This window comes from Salmo salar, chromosome ssa16 (assembly GCF_905237065.1).
Source record: "Salmo salar chromosome ssa16, Ssal_v3.1, whole genome shotgun sequence".
Classification (NCBI taxonomy): domain Eukaryota; kingdom Metazoa; phylum Chordata; class Actinopteri; order Salmoniformes; family Salmonidae; genus Salmo; species Salmo salar.
In genome coordinates this window covers 14,341,632-14,364,995 of record NC_059457.1, presented here as the reverse complement: position 1 = coordinate 14,364,995, position 23,364 = coordinate 14,341,632, and the positions used below count along the sequence as shown (strand labels likewise).

General features: G+C 40.6%; 1 protein-coding gene across 5 annotated transcripts in view; it reads right to left on the bottom strand.

The window, feature by feature from the left end:
* Positions 1–17,496: 17,496 nt before the first annotated feature.
* Positions 17,497–23,364, bottom strand: part of slc23a4 (solute carrier family 23 member 4) — a 28,370-nt gene continuing 22,502 nt past the window's right edge. For all 5 annotated transcript variants that reach the window (XM_045696999.1, XM_045697001.1, XM_045697002.1 and 2 more), the window contains 5 exons: positions 22,700–22,953; positions 22,364–22,528; positions 21,546–21,654; positions 21,266–21,361; positions 17,497–19,139 (listed from right to left, as the gene is read on the bottom strand). In XM_045696999.1, the coding sequence (XP_045552955.1) occupies positions 18,886–19,139; positions 21,266–21,361; positions 21,546–21,654; positions 22,364–22,528; positions 22,700–22,953 (878 nt within the window). In that variant the 3' untranslated portion in view covers positions 17,497–18,885. The remainder of the gene's footprint in view (positions 19,140–21,265; positions 21,362–21,545; positions 21,655–22,363; positions 22,529–22,699; positions 22,954–23,364) is intronic.

Sequence of the window (23,364 nt, the reverse complement as noted above, 5' to 3'; positions counted from 1 at the left end):
AGTGTCCAGTCAAAAGGGATTGTTACCCTCTGGTTAACAGGGCCCCTTGGGTGAGCAGCAATCATTCCTCTAAGAACATTAAAATAATCTATCATCAAAAATAAGATCACTGATAGACTAGTGACAAGTAAAGGCAAATGTGGACACACACACTGAACAACAACTCCCAACAGAAATAGGCCTATGCATAATAACTGTGTAAGGTGGACACTTGAGTCCACTTACGTATGTTTGTTAATGTTAACTATTGAAACAACCTTTGATGGTTGTAACTCAAATCAAAAACATGTTTCAGTGAAAACACAAAAAAGGACTCTCCAATGCACTTCAAAACAATTTCTCAGCATCTTTTTAATGTTTTAGACATTCCACAGGGCTGACATGGTAAAGAATATCTTAAGGGGACTCATGGGTGAGAATAGAAGATGGTTAACCTAATTTTGGATACTAATTCAGTTCTGTCATGCAGCTGGACAAAAAGGGAGAGAAAACTATTGAAAACAAGCCCTGTCTCAGCCACAAGAACGCAACTGAAATGTGTGTCTTCAATTACATAAAACCCACTCAACCATAGTCTCCTTCATCCTTCAGTACTGTGCCTGTCTTGGAGCCTATAATGACACTTCTTCACAGTAAATCACTACACTTTCATGTTAATGCACACACAATCGCTAACAATTTAAATTAGGAAATAAAACATGACAAATCCTAGGTTCTCCAACACAAATCTGTAACAAAATACCCGAGAGCCAACACACAAGTATCTAATTTTAAGATCAAACTGGTATATGGATTACTGTAAATTCAAGCTAAAAGAGACCTCCTTGCAAAATGGAAATATCTGCGGTTTGCAACTGAAGAAAATGGTACGCTAACAAGAATTTGGAAACCTCCTTTGCCATGTTCTTGCATACAGTGGTGGAAAAGAGAGGAATAATGCCCAAATTAGCCAGGGGGAAGGTAAATATATACCGAACAAAAATATAAACGCAACATGCAACAATTTCAAAGATTTTGCTGAGTTACAGTTCAAAAAAGGAAATCAGTCAATTGAAATAGATTCATTAGGCCCTAATCTATGGATTTCACATGACTGTGCAGGGGCACAGCCATGGGTGAGCCTGGGAGGGCATAGGCCCACCCACTGGGGAGCCAGACCCAGCTAATCAGAATGAGTTTTTCCCCACAAAAAGGGCTTTATTACAGACAAAAAGAATCCTCAGAATTTGAAACATCTGTGGCTTTGTGTTATGTGGCAAAATTGCTGTCACGCCATGACCTGAGAGAGACGGTTTATTTCTCTAGGTTGTTAGGTCAGGGTGTGGGGTGGGCATTCTATGGTTTATATTTCTTTGTGTTGAGACGAGTATGGTTCCTAATCAGAGGCAGCTGTCTATCGTTGTCTTTGATTAGGAATCATACTTAGGCAGCCCTTTTTTCCACCTTTAGTTGTGGGATCTTGTTTTTGTGTAGCTGCCTGTGAGCAGCCCAGAACGTTACGTTTTCGTCTGTATTGTTTTTGGTGAGTTTCATATTTATTAAACATGTGGAACTCTAAGTACGCTGCGCCTTGGTCTACTCCTTTTGACGATCGTGACAATTGCACATTTTAGAGTGGCCTTTTATTGTACCCAGCACAAGGTGCATCTGTGTAATGATCATGCTGTTTAATCAGCTTCTTGGTATGCCACACCTGTTAGGTGGAAGGATAAATTGCTCACTAACAAAGATGTAAACAAATGTGTGCACAACATTTGAGAGAAATAAGCTGTTTTTGCATATGTAACTTTTCTGCAATCTTTTATTTATTTTATTGGCCAAGTAGTTCTGAAGTTTCTCTACACTCATTCATTATTACTGTATAGCCTCAGACAACCAGTCTACCCCACATAGGTATTTCAAGTTGCATGTTCATAAAAACATGTATTTGAGAAAGCCTCACTACCCAAGCATGTATTTTAGATCGCCAAACATGTATTTGAGAAAGAAGCAAAAGCTTGCATCTGAGAATTAGGCTGCACCCAAGGATGTAATCAAGAAAAACGATATGCCACAACGGCAGTAGGAATTCTAAATCACTGATGAAAAGTTATTCAAGGGGGTAAGCTAAAGATGTATTGATTAATGACAAAACAATGGATCCTTAAAGTTCTGTGAGTTGTGGCCTACCTACTCCAGAAAGGACATGTCACCCCTCTAAATATTTCCCAGACTCTGTCTGCCAGAAGATGATTTGCCTAATGACTTCCCTGTGGAGCACAATGTGTATTTTCATGCTTGTCCCCTGTATGCTTGTTTTCGAGTTGTGCCCTCAGGTTCTTCAGACCGTTCTTCAGACCCTATAATTTCCCCTGGGTGTCTTGAACATGGGCTGTCAGTTTATGGTCTCTGGGACTGGGAATGTGTCCACTACCGCCCCTCTCATGGGCAGACAGCACTTACTGCCTGCCTTGGCGTGGAGACGTGGTTCTTTGCTTCTCTCTCTCCAGCTTCCCGCTTCTCTGTGGAGAGCCTCAGCCTGGTGTTGAGGTGGGAATATGGTAGGGGGCATTGGGAGAGGATATTTCCATTCACGACTTCCTCCTGTCTCATTTTCTCCTCATTATCAGGATGCTTGGTGTTGCTGGCCCTGACTTGTCTGTTCCAGTCAAGCGGTTTGATGACGTTCACAGCACAGACAGAGAGCTTATTAAAACTTTTTTTTACCACTAAGGATAAAAGCATCTAATATTTTGGCATCTATAATTCCTTCAAAGTTTCAGTTGTTTAACCTCAGCTGTGTCAAATTGTGAAATGCAATGTGCTGAGCATCAACTGATCACATTCCACTCCGTCATCATCCACAGCAGGATAAAGCTTTCTCTGATCTACAATGTACAATGCCTACTGCAGACAAACATCAGGCTATAGCTCCACTCCACAACCTGGCCCAAACCTGAACTGGCTGCTTGTGATTTGTCAAGCTTTTAGCCAGAACATTTATATACTGCCAATAAATTCTCTAGCAGAGAATGGGGCTCTATAGCAGAGAGTGGGTCTGCTGAAGAAGGCCTGCCTATTGATGGAGTAGTGTTTACCATAGAGATCCTCAGCACAGTAGGATGGATACATTCCAGAGATACATCAGGCAGTGCTAGGGAAGACATTAGTCTTCCAGGTTCCATCCCTCTATATGATTGTGTTCTGAATGTTTTCATGCTGTTGTTAGGTATGGAGTTCTCAGCTGTACATACTTTCAACAACACTATTTGCAGTACTGTGCCGCTAGTACTGCACCACTATATGGCTCTTCTATATCTTCCACACAAATTGGTGGAAACTGATATTTGCTTAAATTGAAAAGAGGGATATTATTTATTTTTTAAAATTATTATTACCCACATACCTTTGGTGGGTGGTTCTCTTAAAGCACGGTACCACTGGGAAAAGACGTAAATTCAACGTCTTTTCCATGTTGGTTCAACGTAATTTCATTGAAATGACTTGGAAACAACGATGATTCAACCAGTGTGTGCCCAGTAGGGTGTTCCTCTTCTCAATTAAAGTGTATCCTCTAGTAAATCAAAAATGACTCGCTTGAAAACAATAACAAAGACCTGCAGACTACTTGTATCAACAGTAAACACTGAGACGGTTTCATCCTATTACAGTCCACATTAAGGCTTTCAAACGTTTTTTCTTTCTGGGAGACGCTAATGAGATTCTCCCATCGCACTGGAAACTCAGTCATTCTCAGAGAAAATATGATCATTAAAATATTACGAGACACATTGTAGATCTGCTAACGGGCTTGGGGTATAGGCCATCCACCGCAAGACAACAAATATTATTTTGAAACGTGTTAAGACGAAGACTTTGATATATGGCTGTTTTGGAGGGAGGCTAGGATGCAGCTGCTGAATGCAAGTTTGCCTGTTTGTTTTGATCCTAATCATGGGGATGTCTTTGGGTAGGAGTCGTTTCTATTTCCCCTTGCCATAAGTCACTGTCAGAAACATATTTTCTGCATCGGAACATCTGCTCTCTGCTATTGGGAAAGTGAATAGAGTGACAGTAAATCTCGCTGAGGTCACAATAAATCAACTGCAGCAGAAGGACTTTGAGGAGCAGCTCTTATAGAGCACACAAGCCTTGCAAGCCGAGCAATGGGCAATAGTGAGAAATTCATTATGCTGGCTTCACCTCTAGGGTCACAGAGAGGAAGGAAGCCGGACACTGTACCGAAATGGAGCCGAGACACTTTTTTCAAAACAAGCCGTGGACAATAAGATTCCCTGTTTCCAACTGCAACTAGGAATAAGAAGTGGTATCTCTGGCCACGGGAGGCTGCCGAGGGGAGATTGGCTCATAATAATGGCCGGAACGGAGCCAATGGAATGGCATCAAACACCTGGAAACCATGTGTTTGACGTATTTGATACCATTCCACAAATTCCACTCCAGTCATTACCAGGAGCCCATTCTCCCCAATTAAAGTGCCACCAGCCTCCTTTGTCTCTGGCACATATAGTATCATTACCTTCACCCCTTTGAGTTATCCTGTTGCTCATCCGTGTTGGAAACAAATGCCCCCAGCCAATAATAAAATGAAAAAGCAACTAAGAAGCAATTCCATTGAAGTAGGACGTCTGGGTATCTGAGTCCAGTTTAACCTTTTAACAGTCCTTAATCCATGGGGGAAATGCATTTTTAGAGTACAAACTAGTTGATTCGTTGATTAGGGATTATTATGGCCTCCATAGTACAATTTAATGGAAGCAAAATTACGGCAATAACGGTTAGTCTACAGTATATCAGGGTTTCTCATTGTTTTCTACATAAATACTTCCTCCAAAATGTTCAAAATCATTGTGGCTAGGTACTTTTGAAATGTCATCCACTCTGCTGTTATAATCTACCAAATAAAGCTGTGTGCAGTATGGCTTGGCACTCCCTTTTTTATACGGTATTCACTACATACATTATAGGACTAGTAAACACATGTGGTCTGGCAAATTCAAACGCCCTATGGCCTAAGGCTAACATCTTACCCAAACAGCAATCCCATGCTGTCAGATGACTCTTAAAGTCACGTCTCTTCAGAGAGGCCACCTTCACGTTCAGGTTTGAGATTTTCGAAATGAACATTGGAATGATTGTCAGAATTTATCCCGCATGGTCTAGTAGTGTCATTCCTCAGTGTTTCCCCTAACCGATTGATTCAATAATTTGGCTTTGGGTGATGTAAATCATCCTTGATTATGCATTACTGTGTACATGTAGTGTAGGCCTAATATTGTGAAGAATACATGTACTGTACTGTAATTTGTTCATGAGACACAGTACTGACTTGAATACCCCTCTCCTCAGCATCATCTCTCAGCATCATCTGCCAAACCCACCCCCTCGACGGAATCATACAACACAGCCATTAAAAAGCTATAAATTGACCATTTACGTTGGCTTTCTCTTGTCCACATGTGGCTTGGATTGAAATTAGCTGGTATTTTCTGTGTCCCCTGAAAGCTATAATTTTCAGAGATCAACCACCTCCACTTAAAGCAGCATGAAACATGGGAGCGCTCCTCCTTCACTCTGAGTGCACTTTCTCCATTCTACATAAGCACTTAGAAAACAAATAAAAGAAGACTGGGAATGGAAAAAAGGTTTTTGAGATTTGGCGCTGTCCACCTCGTTTTCGTAGGTTTTTAAAACGCGGAAGCCAAACGGGAAACTATGGATACAACTTCCTCCGCGCTTCTGCATTATCATAATTCATAGGCGCGCTACTAGAAATCCCTGCTTTAGCATGTTTCTATTGGACGATACAGCCTTACAAAACACACCATATTACTGGCCTGCTAATGTTCCTGGACCTTGTAGGCTAAACTGACAAGAAAAGACCCATAAGTGATCCAACTGGTTGCCAGATCAGGCAGGCTAGCTGCAGTTATTTCGAAATGAATATGCATTCAAAATGCCAGGCCTTTGAGCGGTTATTCAAATGACATAGGCTATTCACTGCAGTTACCAGCCTAGACTAGAGTTTTGTACTCACTTCAAAACAACAGGTTTGGGAAAAAGTGAATGCAAAACATTATTGCATTCAAACGATCTGCTTACAGGTCCAGAAAAAAAAGGTCCAGAAAAATTGGTTTTGTCTTTCAGATATTGTTAGATACAGCAAATATCACTGCAAAATAACAATTCTGACAACATCTCCAAAAACATTTGATCAAGTTACATTGCTATTTCCTTTAGATAGGACTACTGTCTTGGCCTACCTCCTATACTTTCAACGTTTACAGCAGATAAGGCTGTTATTACTACCATAAAAGGTGAATGATGGGCGTTATTCAGGCAGAGTTATAATGCTTGTTCACGCGCGCACAGTTTTACAGACAGATCTAATTTATAACGGGAAATATTTATATGTTTATAAATCGAAATGGCGCACGCAGATATTTAGTGTTTTCTGAAAAAACTGCACAAGCACGAAAATATTACGATTTCTAAACTTAACAATAACGCCCTTATTCGCTGTATAGCTTATAAAGTGTATTTTTACCTTAATGTAGGCTACTACTTTCACCACTTTTAGTCCAGAAATCTTTGGTTGTTTACTACACTACCTTACTCACTCTGTTTAGCACATGGCCTCACATGTGAATCCTTAAAGAGATGGGTGGGGAAAAGGCTTAAGGGGGTGTGAGCAATGCTGAATGGTTGTAGACAAATAAGAGCTCTCCAGTAGGTGTACCAAAATATTCAAAGGCCATTTTCTAAAAAGTGGGGTTACAAGTTTATCAACGTTCAAAGCAGAATTACTTTCCAATTGTTCCTCAACTGCAGTGTATGATATACAATTTTGTAGCTCTGAGTTGCTACTTTTATCCAATGTAAATTACACCATGAAAAATGTTTCTACATAACCATTTGCCGACTGAAGTCGGTTACGACGCCGAATTGCAATCAGGTCGAGACCCTGGTGAGGATGACGAGCACGCAGGTGAGCTTCACTGAGACGGTTTCTGACAGTTTCTGCAGAAATTCTTTGGTTGTGCAAAACCAGAGTTTCAACTGCTGTCTGGGTGGCTGGTGTCAGACGATCCCGCAGGTGAATAAGCCAGAGGTGGAGGTCCTGGGCTGGCGTGGTTACACATGGTCTGCAGTTGTGAGGCCGGTTGGACGTACTGCCAAATTCTCTAAATCGACGTTGGAGGCAGCTTATGGTGGAGAAATTGTCATTCAATTCTCTGGCAACAGCTCTGGTGGACATGCCTGCAGTCAGCATGCCAATTCCACACTCCCTCAAAACTTGAGACATCTGTGTTGTGTGACAAAACACACATTTTAGAGTGGCCTTTAATTGTCCCCAGCACAAGGTGAAATTTGATCAAGTTCGCCATACATTGATATTTCCTTTAGATAGGCCTACTGTCTTGGCCGACCTCCAATACTTCCAAAGTGTAATGATCTGTGTAATGATCATGCTAGTTAATCAGCTTCTTGATATGCCACACCTGTCAGCGGGATGGATTATCTTGGCAAAGGATAAATGCTCACTAACAGGGATGTCAACAAATTTGTACACACATTTTGAGAGAAATAAGCTTTTTGTGCCTTTGGAAAATGTCTGCCATCTTTTATTTCAGCTCATGAAACATGGGACCAACACTTTACATGTTGTCTTTATATTTTTGTTCAGTGTATAAAGACTTGAAAGCACCCAAATTGAGTTACAACATTGTAGCGATGTTCTGATAATTTAAGACACTATATACAAAGCATGGAGTTAAATTATAAATTAGTCATTATAAATGCACATTTCTTTGTGAATTGAAATGCTTTTCACCTCTATTTGTGAATAAATTACTAACTGGTTGCCCCTCTCCCAGGACTAAGTGTCCTAGTCATTAAAACGTTGGATAGTTTGGAGTGCGTATGTGTGAATGGGGAGGGATACAGTCTGGAGATAGAACACTTTGGATAATTAATACTAATGCGCTCTCAGCGACGCCTCTCTTTCCTGCTCAGGGAGGACGATAGCACAACATGTTCTTAGAGGACGACTTTCAACATCACCTTCCGTGGAGGAAGTCTCTCAGCACTTTAGATGGGAAACTGATTTACTTTAACTCTAAGTGTAGCCTAATATCTGTATGCTAAAGATTGATAAGAAAAATAGCAATTAAAAAAAACCTTGGTATGAGATACGTACTGTTTGGCATATCAGTAAAAAGATCCACTCAAACTAATCTCTCATGAAGGCCTTGGTTCTAGGTGCCGAGGTTACAATCAAACTGACATTACGTTTTTACAACTATTATTCCAGTTGGTCTCAAACTGTGTCAAATGGAACAGTAATATTATCCTAGCCCATATTGTTTGGTGGTTACAACATACAGTACATGCTTTTAATATTCAAACCGTTGTAATCATTTTTTGCTATCATATCAATGTCAAGACAAGCCTAATCCTCTAACCCCCAATGTTTCTTGGAAATGTACAAAGATAGGAGTGTAACATTTTGCTTTACAGCTAAACCACTATTGGCTTTTGTTAGATATTCTAAAGAGAAAATAAATTGTCATTAAACATATGGCTATGGTTATGAGGAAAATAATGGTATAAATGTCTAAAATTGTACTGGATTTGCAAAGCATATTTTGGTCATCATTTGGTGCTTCATGCAGCCAACACAAACCAATTTCAAATGTTTCACAATGGCTGTTTTATCTTCTTGGTATAGTGGTTGTAAGACAAATCTATTGGAAGCAAAATGTCAAACAGAACCATCATCCTGATGTTAAACTTCTGGGATGACAAATCCACTGAAATCCCCCCATAGAATAATGTATTTTTACAACAATCAAAACAAACATGCCTTTTCATACTGAATGACATTGTAATGCTCGGGCGTCATGGGTGAGGAATCAAACGCAGGAAGCAGCGAATACAGGGTAGTGGCTTTTAATGGGCCAAATGGCGAAAAACACAAGCCACCCCAAACAGCGAAGAGAGCGCACACAAAACAAAGTGCCCCAAACACAGGGGAAAACACAGTCGGCGCAAAACCAACGCACTAGCGCAAAAACACAACCAGCGTGTACACAAGCATACAACAGATAAACAATCCCGCACAAAGAGCAAAGGGCCAGCTAGCTCATATAGCCCCGCTAATCACCCCCACTAAGAACAGGTGGAAACAATAATAGAAAGGGGGAAAACAAAAAGGGAATCAGTGGCAGCTAGTAGGCCGGTGACGACGACTGCCGAGCGCCACCCGAGCAGGAGGGGGCGCCACCTTCGGTGGGAATCGTGACAGACATTGATTTTGCCTGATTTGTAACCTTGTATTTAGATTGTCAGCTTCCAAGATACTGGCCAATGATATACAGTTGGTGACATAGCCTGTGTGTTCTGGAAATGTATAGATGTTAATGACCACACTGGGAGGATGGAGTGAGTGGAATATGTGTCCTATCTGTTTAACTTGGAACACGCACTAATCTTAGCACATTTTGGAATCCAATAATATTTCCGTCTTTGACGATACGCATCTCACCTCTTACAAAAAAATTTGTCTGAAACTGTTTAGAAAAGAAATGGCCTTGCTACTGGGAATTAAATTTCCAAGGCATTGTAATAATGTTTTATCAAGAATATGTTTCCCTGAATGATGTATACTGCTAACTGCCTGCCAACTCATGCCCTTGCTCTGGTTAACTGTATAAACCAATCCAGCTGGGGTCTGTTTTAGACTGCTGTGGATTTTCAGAGGTGTTTGTAAAAATGTCCTCTGATGCTGTGACCTGGAGGACAAGCTACAAATGCCACCCTACTCAGGCCCAATGGGTGCAATGCAAATCCACACAGCTCTAAATGGTATCTAGTTGTACTGTGTAAACTATATTCAGACAGCCTTTCTGATAGTTTCACACACCCATTTCCAACTTCTGTCAAAGTTCTCATTGACAAACCATGAATTACAAAGCATTTATTTTTCCATAAAGCATCTTCTTCACAACACAGTAACATGGGCAACCACATCGGGCCAGATCTCTGTCATGTGGTTATGCTCTTGTTTCTGCTAGAGTGATGGGGGTTGTTTACACACACAATGGAAAAGTCCTTGTTGGTTCTGTAAATGTGTCAAAGTTTAATGTCACGCTCATAAAACAGGATGAGGTCTGGTTTGGATTATGGTCTGATCTGACACTAGTATTGCAAAGCCGTTCCTTATAGCAGGTTTTTAATGGCTGAATTTGTGGCACCTAAAGTAAATATACATAGAAGTTATACATGTAGTGTACATGCCAACACGCTGACACACACTTAATCCACTTCACACGTGTTCACAGTCATACTGTACACACACACACACATGCACACACGCGCACACACACACACACACACACACACACACACACACACACACACACACACACACACACACACACACACACACACACACACACACACACACACACACACACACACACAGATCCCTCTGTGACTAATGAACTGATTTGCGTGTTTGCTTTGGCTGATTCGACCTTCCTCATTAATCAAACAGGGAGGAAACATCTCCTGGGCCTTTGAATGCTCACATAAAGAGTCCAAACACAAATAAAAGTGAGACTGAAGAAAAGAAAACACAGTGAAAGTTTCCCCTCAGAAAGGCTGAGCCGGTAAACTTCAGCAGTGTGGCTGGTATTAATGCTCACGTAGATTTATGAGATAAATGATTGTCCAGAGTGTTCTCTGTAATGCATATCCACACTACTCATCCCCAACAGGCCGGGAGAGAGGGATGCCAGCCCTGGAGACCATACAGCTGGCCTCCCAGTTCACCTTTCAATACCACACTCTCACTGAGCTGCTAATGTTTGTGTAAATAACTTGAAAAAGGAAATGTTCGGTTCACCACAGAATGTTAATCGATTTAGCTAAACAATGTATTGAATCACTGCATAGCCAGCCAAGGGTATATGAGACTAACATTTTCCTTTTTAGAATCATTTGGATTACATTGCATTTCACTGTAAAAACATTGATGTCTTGATGTGGTTAAGTAGCAGCAGAGAGATGAATACAGAATGCTTGGTAATGCCCGTAGATCATTTGCCCACTGTTAGGTGGGTAAGCTATACATTGGAGCTGGTGTGATGCCCTTGATGCGTTTGATGCCTTTCCAATTGAGTCAGCAGGGAAGAATGCATCTTGACCCACATTTTCCAGTAAACCTTAAACCTTCAACACAGTGTAACTGGAATACAAGGACAGTCAGAAACCTATATTTAAGCACATCCTATTGCTCATTTCCTTGTTTTTCACCTTGGCCAAGCAAGACTCATAAGACAATCTGACGGTTTTCGGCCACAAAAATGTTGTGTCCTTTTATTGTCGGCATATTCACTAAAATCAATTAATTTCACCTTTAAAAGTTCCATTACCCTTCATTATTTAGTTAAGTAATTACAGTCTGCTGATAATAGACAGGGTACGTTGACTTGTTAGTTCATAATTAAAAGGATCTTATGACCTGCAAAAGCTAAATAACGACAACTAATTGACCCTCTTTAACCATGGATGCTTGTTTTGAAGGGGTCTATTGAAGTTCACTGCAAAGGGAGGGACCTACCTTCTAACAATCATCTCCTAATGTCTGTGAAGCAGTGAGTCAGTCAGGGAGTCAGTGGTGAGACCAGACCACAGGGCAGTGAGTAGCTCAAGATTCCCAAACCACAGAAAAGTTGTTTTGATTGAACCACTATTGAATGTGACTTTCAGAATGATCCTCGATATGATACAAGTCTCCTTCCCGAAACTCTTGAGCCATGGCGTGAGTTGACTGTTACCAAATCAGTTTGTCAGCATTTAGTCAGCCAGTGTTGCCACAAGTATGCATTGCCTGTCTATAATATAATGCTCAGTGAACTTGAAGATTTTTTCATTCACTTTCTTGTTCTAAAGGCGTAGCACATTTACTAGACTTTATTATGCTCTCACTCAAACTTGAGTGTTTTGTTTCCATGCCTTAGTGGGAATAACAACAGATGCCATGTGTTATTTCATAAATCAAGCTACAGTATAACCACTCTATATTTATGCAGGACACAGTATTATAAGTTATGTTGAGTGCTGTGTAACAAGTGGCTCTTGTAATGGTGAATTTCATAATATATGAATGTCTGGACTTACGGTATGTTGCATATTTTGTCTAGACTTATTTTGCATAATGTAACACACAAAGCCCTCAACCTAAGCTGGTGGCGGGACTGTGTTGACCTGCTAGATGTCTTTGTTTCTCTGAATGGCAGAGAGATTACAATGAAATCTTAGTCTAGTACAGCGATGGTGGAGATCAGAGGACACAACAAGAGAAACAAGCATATTTCATTTCTTCATCAATGCTGAGTCTCAAATAATACGCGCTTTGAGATTTTGCATGAGATACTTCTCTCAACCCCTGGGTTCCACATAGGGAATTCCTCTCCTCATATGGGGACATTAAACTTGGAACCAGCACTAACATCATTACAGAAACTGCATTAGAGCCTCAAAGAAATCCTAGCATTTAGCACTGGACTAAGATTTCATTACTGATGCTTTATTTGATATAAACAACTCAGACGTCTACGATATAAACAACTCAGACGTCTACGAGGCCACAAATCGATGACAGTGCAAGCATCCACATCAATCTCCTCCTAACCTCCCCTCTCATCTCGGCTCCTCACCAACTCAACCTGCCCAACACACCATCCATCCCTACTAACGGCCTCCTCATAAAGTCTATCCCTCTCTTGGACTGTGTTTGCCTGACACATACCATTTACTCCAGCCTAAAGCTTTGGCGCCAAGTTCACAGCTGTGAAAACAATAATTTCACATGTATTTCCCAATTTAAGAGCTTGAAATCATTTGACATTTGGGGTCCTGTGTCTGTGTACTGGTGTAGGCTTTGGGACTACAGAGACTGAGCGGATCATCAGATGGAGACAGATATGATAAGACTGGTCCACTGGGGACCAGAGGTCAGAGAACACCTGTCAGAGAGAGAGAGAGAGAGCAGTGGCGATTTTAGCTTGTAAATCTTGGTGGGTTAAAAAAAAAAACGAATTGTGGGATGCATGCAAGCAAAGCCACTACACCAGTTGAACGGTGACAAACGGTGCCCACAAACTGTTAGGGCCGACATAAAGCTGTCCCAACAGCAGAGGCCCAACACCTTACAACTGCTACACCTGGCTATCAGCGGATGGCAGCCAAACAGTTAATTCAGCCTCATTTACTGCCTTTTAAAAAAACATAGCTGATATGGCTGACTTGCTTAAACAAATTGAGATGTACAAACTATTGCATAAGGGGATGACAAACGGATAAGAGGCAATCCGTAATTTCTATTAAGACATTAATGAGCGAGCTAGGATGGACGTAGTCAATATAACGATTTGTTCAGAACTTTTGAAATGTACAGCAACAGAATTCAGAACATGGGCCGTTCTTACAGTGTTATCCCTGTACACCAAGTCAGAACCATAGGATAAATAAAGGCAGCATATAAGCAGACACTGAAAGCTCTTACAATATTCGATGATTACATTTCTCAAAAACCGGTTATAGGCTACATGTGCACCACCAAGTCAGAACAGTAGTCGAAATTAAGAGGTGAAAATAGACCAAATTATTAGGGTGAGGCACATGGGCTACTAACAGGTTATTACACAACATACACTTAGTATTACTTTCTTAGCTCCAGTATACATATCTCCATGGCATATTACATCATTTATGCAGCAGCATACAATACATTTTTGGACTCACCTTATTGTGCTGTGTTCACTTGTACAGGAAGGTGGTGCTGCGGTCCTTCGTGGGCACCGATACGTTTTATCTATAATTTTTCTACATTATTTATCTTCATATGACAAGAATTAAAAAGGATTTGCCAGTTGATTGTCAACTTGATTCATGATGATGACTGCTAGCTAAGATTTTGAAAGTCAGTCTAATCAAAGCTACTGTAGATATGTGATTTGACGTCATGTTATCTGTGGCCAATGACTTTGAGCCACGGATATTCAAGCGGCTTGAATTTTCTAGCTCTACCCTTAAACTTAGCGGTGACGTAGTGTCCCCATGAGTGACAGAACACTGAGCTAATCATGGCGCAACCCAACGTATTTTCTGCTGGCTGCCCCACCACCACAGAAAGCACTGAGTTAGGCTGGAACACCTGCATTTTGGAGCTACCGTACTCAAGAAAACAAAAAAGAGACCATGTTTGTATGCGGCTTTATTAACTCGATGATATATATACTTTTTACATTGTTTGCAAACTGATATGTGACACGTATTAATGCCAAAATAACATGCAAAGCAGGAAAGCCCCCCCACCCCAAAAAATGTGGGGCCGCCACTGAGAGAGAGAGAGAGAGAGAGAGAGAGAGAGATCTCAAAAGTCATGTAAAGTAAATTACAGAAAGGCAGAACCCTTTAAATGTAATTTCAGTGACAACCTTTTAGAATATTGATTACTGACAATATTTGCATCTATGCAAATCACTGTTTGTCAAATAACTGGCATTGCGTTAGTGTGCATGTGTATGTGTGCGCTTACGTGCGTGCATAACAGCTGACCTGGCCATATCACCCGGTTCTATGTGATAATGCTCTGTTTGGCCATTAAAATAGGGATTTCCTCCTTGGCCAGCGTGCCAGGAAACAGGTCCAAGTCCCAGATCCCAGCAGGAGATGTAGCCGTATTCAAAGTAATGGCCTTGGACTGAGGCATCACAGCCTATAATAGTGCTTCGAGGACAGTCTCACAGGCTTTAGTTGTTAATACCCTTAACTAGGAAAAGGATGAGTTCAGGACTAAGTTGAAGTGATAGATTTGAACGGGCCATAAATTTAAACATGCCCGGGCAGCTCTGACATTGAAGAGGTAAAGGAAAACAAATGACACTGTTTTTATTTGTTTATTTTTTTTCTTGCCTGTCACCTTGGGTATGGTGTAATGTCCCTCTCTGTGTCTCTTTCTGTCTCTATCACTTTCTCTTTCTATCTATCTCTCTTATTTTTCCCTTAATCTCACTCTCAGGAAGCAAGACAACAGAATGCAGGGCCAGGTGGATGAGAGGAAGTTGTGAAAGCTGGGACAGAGCAGAGGAGGATCCAAGAAGAGAGGAGTAGGAGGAAGAGACCTTAGACCTTACTAAATAAAGGACAGAGGGTCTGGCTGGCTGGAGGTCTGGACACATATCCATAAAGTTTCTCAGAATAGGAGTGCTGATCTAGGATTACAATAAATGCACAGGTGTGTGTGTGTGTGTGTGTGTTTGTGGGGGGGGGGGGTTCTGATCCTAGATCAGTACTCCTACTCAGAGGCGCTTTATGAATACGGGCCCCAGTGTGCTGTGTGCTGAGAGGGTGTGAGAGAAGCTGGAACCTCGTGGAGCCTCTGGCACTGCAGCAGAAACAGAGGAGGAGGAGGAGAACTGTGTGAGGATCAGGCCAGGATGTTGAGCAAACTTTATTAGAGTTTGTCTGTGTATCTTTGGATTGAAATGTTTTGGAGAGCTTCACGGTGGAAAAGGGAGACAATTCAGTGTAGCTCTCAGAATTTCCCCAAAATTCCCCCTTTGAAGTCTCCTGTTTTAAATGAAATACAAAGGAAAGGAAAGTATTTACAGTACACATGTGGATGGGAACCATATAAATGAAGACTAAATCAATATAATATTGTTCACAAATCACAAATATTTGGTATCTCATAACGGTTTAACCTCTGAGAACCTTTGTGTAAAATATGTTCCCTTTGACGGAAATGCTTGTACAGAGGCTGAGGGGCTCTGTGTGAGATGAAGTAATCTTCATAACCTAGAATGATAGAAACAACATACAACAGTATCATCCATCCACACCAAATATTTCATATTTCCCTCAGTAGATATGAAGGAAAGTCATTATTGAACTGAGTATTGTACATATTTGACAAATCTGGCCACAATGGAATATTGCTTTGGACACATGTATTCTCATAGGTTTAATACAGAAATGTTGTTGTTCAGTCTGCAGGGGATTTAGTATTGTAGCGAGTAAAACCATTATGGAAAAAACAAGTCATTTGTCAGAGTCATTTTGCTCAGTCAGCGCAGGATCCGGTATATTTCCACAGTGCTATTTTCGGTGCAGATTTGATACAGCAAATATGGCTTGTCCTAGAAAGTCACGTTTCTACCGGAGTCTGTGGGGATTTTCTTTACTTCCTCATGCGGCTAATTACAGTGATCATTCTGCTGTCTATGAAGAACAGATGGACAATGGGTTTGATGGTCATGCTTGGTGAAGTGTGAGTGCATAAGGGGACATTTGTTCAGTCCAAAAATTCAGTGATGGGAGTTGGTAGGGTTTAAAAAGGGGTGGTGGAGGCAGGAGGCGGAGGAGGGTTTCACTAACTGAATTTGTCCGAAGCATAGAGTACTGTAATGACGACAGATGCCATCTGAAGAGATGATGATCTTCCTGGAGCCAGATTGGGAAGTGCCTACTGTGAACTGTAGCTAGGATAAGATGTGCTGACATGCAGTTTTCAGCCCACCATGAAGCATCACTATAGAATAATTATGAGTTATATTGGTTTACTTTAAGTTACAGTATGCTGTTCTTAATTGGTTTAGGTATATTATTCCCAAAACAGTCAACTATGTGTGATTTTTCATGGAGAATCATATTTGCTCATCATGAAAATATACTCACTGTACTGTACTTCTATTTGTGTGCTATTGCTTTATGCATTAATGTGAAGCAACAGATGATCAGTGGCAATTGTAGTTGAGGGAATTAACTTGAAAGGTTATATTATGTTGTCTACTGTCGTCTAGTGGACATTTGAAGGTAGCATTGACGGTCTCAGTACATTTTCAAACAAACCCTAAAGGAGAACAGTTAACTTAGTTCATGTTTGACTGGCAGTATTAGAATTGACTGGGAGTCATCTGGCATTAGTTTGAGAAGACTGCCATCTTCTGGCACATTGCAGTAGGACGCTGAAAGTTGATTCCGTTCTTAACCTTAACCTGGTCAGCGTGCTACCAAAGATTTGTATAACTGTGTCGCTACTTAATAGTAACAGTATGTCAGGGGAGAGTACTTCAGTAGAGGATAAAGGCAGAGATGCTCGAACAGCGTGCCTGACAGTGGACGTGCCCGAGCTGGGTGAAAATGAGGACAAGAAACAGTGACCCTGGCCATACAACTGTGCTTCCATGAAAAGTTCCTTAGATAACACATTGCAATTGATTCATCATAATGATTTAAGGGTTTGTTCTAGATGTGATAGTGAGAACCATATGTTTCCCCCTTATGGTTTTGTTGCCTACAGTTCTAAAATTCTGTCAGTACTTAGGCATGTCCTAGATAAATGTTCTTCAAATATTTTCGTTTTTCAATAGGTAGCTTAAGTACTCTTCCATACTTTCTACATTAAGGACACAGCTAGGTCTATTTGGACATGGCTGACTTTTATTGAAACAGCATAAAGACAACCTCCCCTTTTACATGAATAATGTTTCACTAGATTCACTCATATAGAAAGAATTTCACATCCTCACATAGACTGAGGTATTACTAATAGGGCTAAGAGGAGAAACCACATTCAATTTGGCAACTCCTTGAATTGGAGTGTGACACAAAGCAAGCCATTTCTTTGTATTTCCCCTGTGAGAATAACACACTATGTTTATAACCCATTTATAGAGTATGACGTTCGCTGTATGTTATTAGCCTTTTCTAGACAAATCTTAAAATGCAATAAATATGGTTCAAACCACATGGTCTGCAGCACATCACATGATGAAACCTTTGGCAAGACTTGGAGAAAATAGTTAAAATTCTTTCTCTCTCTCCCTCATTCAGCCCTTTACCCATCAGCTGTTAGAGTGAAGAGAGAGATGGTATCAACGGTGAACCCCACCTTTCAGAACACTATAGAGGATGTAAATCTACTCTTTGAGGTGAGACATTTTCTGTGGATATCTGTCTCCTGACCTCTGATCTTTCCAATCACATGAGCCACCTACGCCTGGAGGACTTTGAGTGCACTGTGCTGACCACTGGCAGAGTTCTTTCTCAGCTTGTACAGAGCCATTAAGCAGGACCGGACAGTGACAGCTGAGGAAAAACCTCATAGATAAATGATAGCTCTATGTTGTGGATTGATACTATACTGATACATATTGTTGTCTTCATTTCCAGGGCTCCATTGGTCTCCATTTCTCAAAACGTTTGTATTAATCATTATAGGTAGTGTCAAGAATGATTTCATTGGCTACCCTTGTACTATTGTATCACAGAATCAAAATTACAGTTTGAGATACATTTTAATCAAATTGCAGTTTAGATTTTTGTTATTATTTAAAACTCTTGGAAAGGTTTATTACTAGTGCTACCCTGAACACACTTGGACATTTAATTCTGAAAAATCAGTATATTTACAGATATATATATTTTTTAATCTTTAGAAAGTGATTTTAGTCAAATTATTATATCAAATCAAATTTCAAATCAAATCAAATGTATTTATATAGCCCTTTTTACATCAGCTGATATCTCAAAGTGCTGTACAGAAACCCAGCCTATACAGTGTGTTCTTTTTTAAAAAGATTTTACAACACTTTACTGTAAAAAAAAGATGTATCACAACAAAAATGTATTTACACCACACAAATGCCAAAATATTCCTGCCAAAAGTTAATTTATAAAATGCATAATCAAATCTTTACAAGATATGAGTATAAAATATTAGCCGAAATAGAACAGAACGGGAGGACCATGTCACGAGAGCTGGCTCTCGTATTGTTGTTGTTTTAGCCAGTGTCTGGTCCTGCACAGTGTTCATAGGGCCACTGATCTTATAAGCTCTGGCTTCACAGGCTGCTGCTTGGTCGCCAAAGAGTCCACCTTGGCCTTGTCCTGTGAGCTTGGTGCATTTGGAGGGAGGAATGGCACATATCGAACCCAGGAGAAGGAGGAGAGACAAGAGCTAATTCCAAATGGAAGGTTGTACACCTCACTGCTCTCCAAGGTGTTGCTGGAGTCATCAAGGGAGATCTTGTTCCAGTCTATGATGCCCCGCTCCCGCAGGGTGCCTGTGTGGCCCAAAGCAGTGGAGTTAGAATGCTTTAACTCATCTATAACAGAGACTGAGAACAGGCTATGATATTGTAGACATGAATGAGGAGAACTAGTGCATTTTACTCTATGTGAAACGGTTGGAGATACAGTGTTCCCCATCCTCCCATACTGGAGACGTAATTTAGTCAAATCCGGGATACTCAAATGAGTGTGATATGTTACGTTTGTATGGTACTGTATGTATTAATTATCTAGGTGGCTAACGCCAACGCTAGCTAGGTGGCTAACATTAGGGTTAGTGATTAAGGTTAGGGTTAGGATAAAGTTTAGGTTAGAGGTTGGGTTAGCTAACATTCTAAGCAGTTCAGGGATGCAAACTAGTCACCTTGTGGCGTCAATTGTAATTTTGAATCCTAAATAGGTGACCTACGTGATTCGTGTAGATCTGATGAGAAAATGAACCAGAAAAGTAACAAAAAAACGGGCATTTGGAAAGTTTGAGGTGAGGGAGAAAGTGTGGTGGAACAAGCATTGTTAAGTATCTTGAGTTTATGGTATGAAAATTAGCTGGCTAATAAAGTCAGACAGCTAACGTTAAAGCATCAGATGAGCTAACGTTAGTGACCTAACCAATTCGCTATAGTATTAACTGGTAACGTTATACGACTCCTTGCCGTTCCTCAAGTTATAACGCGTTAGTTGCTTACTGGACCCTGGCAATCCATGTGAAATGTTAACTAGTTAACTATCTAACGAACTAACTACTATATGTGAACACATTTTTCCCCTCTACAGTATGTGGTTAATTTTCAGAATGAGAGAATTAGGTGAAAATGAGGCGTTGCTTGTTAAACAGCTGGAGCTGGGCCTGGCTTAAACTGGATGCCATTTTAGAGGTGAAAGGAACACCACACACACTCCTTTCTCACTTTTGTCAATACAGTGGATAAAAAGGGCTATGCCAGGTGTACTCTCTGCCTGAAAGAGATAAATTATGCCAACAAAGGGTATCATGCTCTGCTGACACATTGTAGAACAGATGTCCACAGACAGAAAGTGTACAATGTAATAATGTACAGTGTAGGCCGAAGATATTGCTTTTGTTGTGTTGAACTTGACAGTAACACTTGTGTGTGAGGGGGGGTTATTAAATGTTTTACTCGGTGAACGTTATTTTTGCACACATGTAGCCTTGTGCACTTGATCTATGTCTACTCCAATTCAGAGGGGTTGGGTTAAATGCGGAAGAAACATTTCAGTTGAATGCATTCAGTTGTACAACTGACTAGGTATCCCCCTTTCCTTTCCCTACTATAGTGACCACTATAATAGAGTAAAAATAGAATGCCTGTTTGTTTCATTCTATTTCTACAGCTCCTGAGTGGCGCAGCGGTCTAAGGCACTGCATCTCAGTGCTAGAGGTGTCACTACAGACACCCTGGTTCAAATCCAGGCAGTATCACAACCGGCTGTGATTGGTTGGCACACAATTGGTTTGGCTGGTGTATGCTGTCGTTGTAAATAAGAATTTGTTCTTAACTTACTTGCCTTGTTAAATAAAACATTTCCCAAGTGCAATATTTAGATGTGTGTGGTCACAGGCATTCTATTATAAAGGCTGTCATGGTTAACTGCAATATTAGTGTATTGGGTTGGTTTCTTTACATTTTTTTGCTGTGAGTTATGTTCACATTAACCACTTTATTTTACACACAGAGACTGATATATAGATCATATTCTTTGTTGTTTAATTAGTTAAAACCTGCATTTCTCCCTGCAGGTATATTTTGCATGTTTCAGTGCAAAACAAAAGTGTCACCTTTTTGGGCCCTCACCAGTTTGCATCCCTGGTAGTTGCAAATTTGCTAAAATGCTAAAGTTGTCCGTGATGAGATTCGAGAAGTTGCAAGGTAGCTAATAAGTAGTTGCAAAGTTGCTAATTAGCTCAAATTGTCCATGATGAGATTCAAACATGCAACCTTTGGGTTGCTAGACTTTTGTTTTTGCCTTAAGTAACCATTTGTCTTGGGTAACCATACCAAATGTAACATATCATACTAATTTGAGTGTCCCGGATTTTTGTTTACTATGTTACATCTAGTCTATGAGACCAGGTTGGTCCTCCTGGGTGGAAGCTTACCTGGAATGGTGTTGTCAAGGAAGAACCCAAAGAAGCCTCCAATAAACATGCTGGTTGTCAGAAGCACCTGCAGCAGTTGGTCCAGCTCGACCACACCTGACAAAGAGAATACAGTTCATCACACTGGGCCAAGTCACATACTAGAGGAATCAGATCTCAGCAACATGACCTCCACTTGCCCTCCATGTTGTTCTTCTGTTGAGATTTTCCACACAGCTTTTTTGTAAGGAATTGTGATTTGTTTTTGTCATAGTGTTTCATGCATTATCTGCTCTGATACCTGTTGCTATGGCATCTGGGTTCTTGAATATCCAGTTTGGAATGACAAGCCCGGTAAACATGGAAAATCCAAAGATAAACACGTTCCGGGAGGAGTTCATGTCTGCATACTGTCAAATGATAAGCAGAGAAGAGTTGACAGAGAAACGCCACAAAGTCATTAGGGTTGTTTTGATTCTAATAACTTTCAAAACATTGTACCAAAAACAGATTCACAGATTTCTTGGTTATTCCCTCCTGATTCCAGGAAAAACCTGGGAATTTTGAAATTAGCTACCTGAATTTTGCAACAATTTTGCAAACCTACAAGCGGAGTTGGGTAGGTTACTTTCTAAATGTAATCTGTTAGTTACGAGTTACTTATCCAAAATTGTAATCTCTAACGTAACTTTTGAATGACCCAACCTGAGTAATATAATCTGATTACTTTGAGTTACTTTTGGAATACCTTTACCTTAAGAGGCATTAGAAGACAAATACGATCCATCAAACTCATTTGGTGTGTCATAATAGTGGCCTTTGACTTGTGATCAGACTCGCTCAGGTGGAACAAATTTAAACTTCCGTCTTTTTTCAATGGTGAATTGAATGTCATTGAGAAAACAATGAATTTTTTTACAAACATCCTTTCTGAATTTAAAAGTAATCTGATTATTCTATTTTTGCTGGTAATTTAACTGATTACATGTAATCAGTTACTGCGCAACCCTGCCTACAAGTCAGTTAAGACATGACTGAAAAAGCCTTCATATTCAAAATGTCTCCATAGTGGAAATTGTACTATTCAACGTGTAAATAAACCTAGACAACTGCGTTTACCTGCAGATTTGAAACTCCAGCTGCAGATATGACCCCGAACATGACCAAGAACATTCCTCCAATCACAGGTGTGGGGATGGTGGTGAAAATGGCTCCAATTTTACAGAAAAGTCCCATGATGATCATCAATACCCCACCAGTAACGATCACCATGCGACTGCCCACCTGAGAGAGAAAGAAATAACCATGTCTGTTGAAACTGTATAACAGCCAATAGCTTGTAACTTTCCATATTCCAAAAAGCATTGATTTATCTATAATATGCTCAAAATCGTATTGCAGTCTAAATCTAAAAACAGATCATAATAATGAAAAATAGCCTAGAGCCGATCTCACCTTGGTGATGCCCAGTGCACCCACATTCTCACTATAGGAGGTGGTTCCGTTGCCTGTGCCCCAGGCCCCAGCCAGCAGACAGCCAATCCCCTCAATGCCAATGCCCCTGTTGATGGCATGCTTAGGGGGTGGAGGGGCCCCGGATAGCCTGGCACAGGCGTGGTAGTCCCCCACCGACTCTATCATGGAGGATAACACCCCAGCCAAGATCCCTACCACTCCCGCCAGGCTCACAGTTGGCAAACCCCACTGACCTGAGATTGGAATCAGAATAAGGGGTTCCAGTTAACATACAATACATTTGGGTATATCTATTCATATACAGTGTCTTCGGAAAGTATTCAGACCCCTTTACTTTTTCCACTTTGTTAGGTTACAGCCTTCTTCTAAAATTGATTAAATCGTTTTTTCCCCTCATCAATCTCCACACAATACCCATAATGACAAAGCAAAAACAGGTTTTAGAAATGTTTGCTAATTTATAAAAAATATAAATGAAATATCACATTTACATAAGTATTCACACCCTTTACTCAGTACTTTGTTGAAGCACATTTGGCAGCGATTACAGCCTCAAGTCTTCTTGGGTATGACACCTGTATTGGGGGATTTTCTCCCATTCTTCTCTGCAGATCCTCTCAAGCCCTGTCTGGTTGCTGCACAGC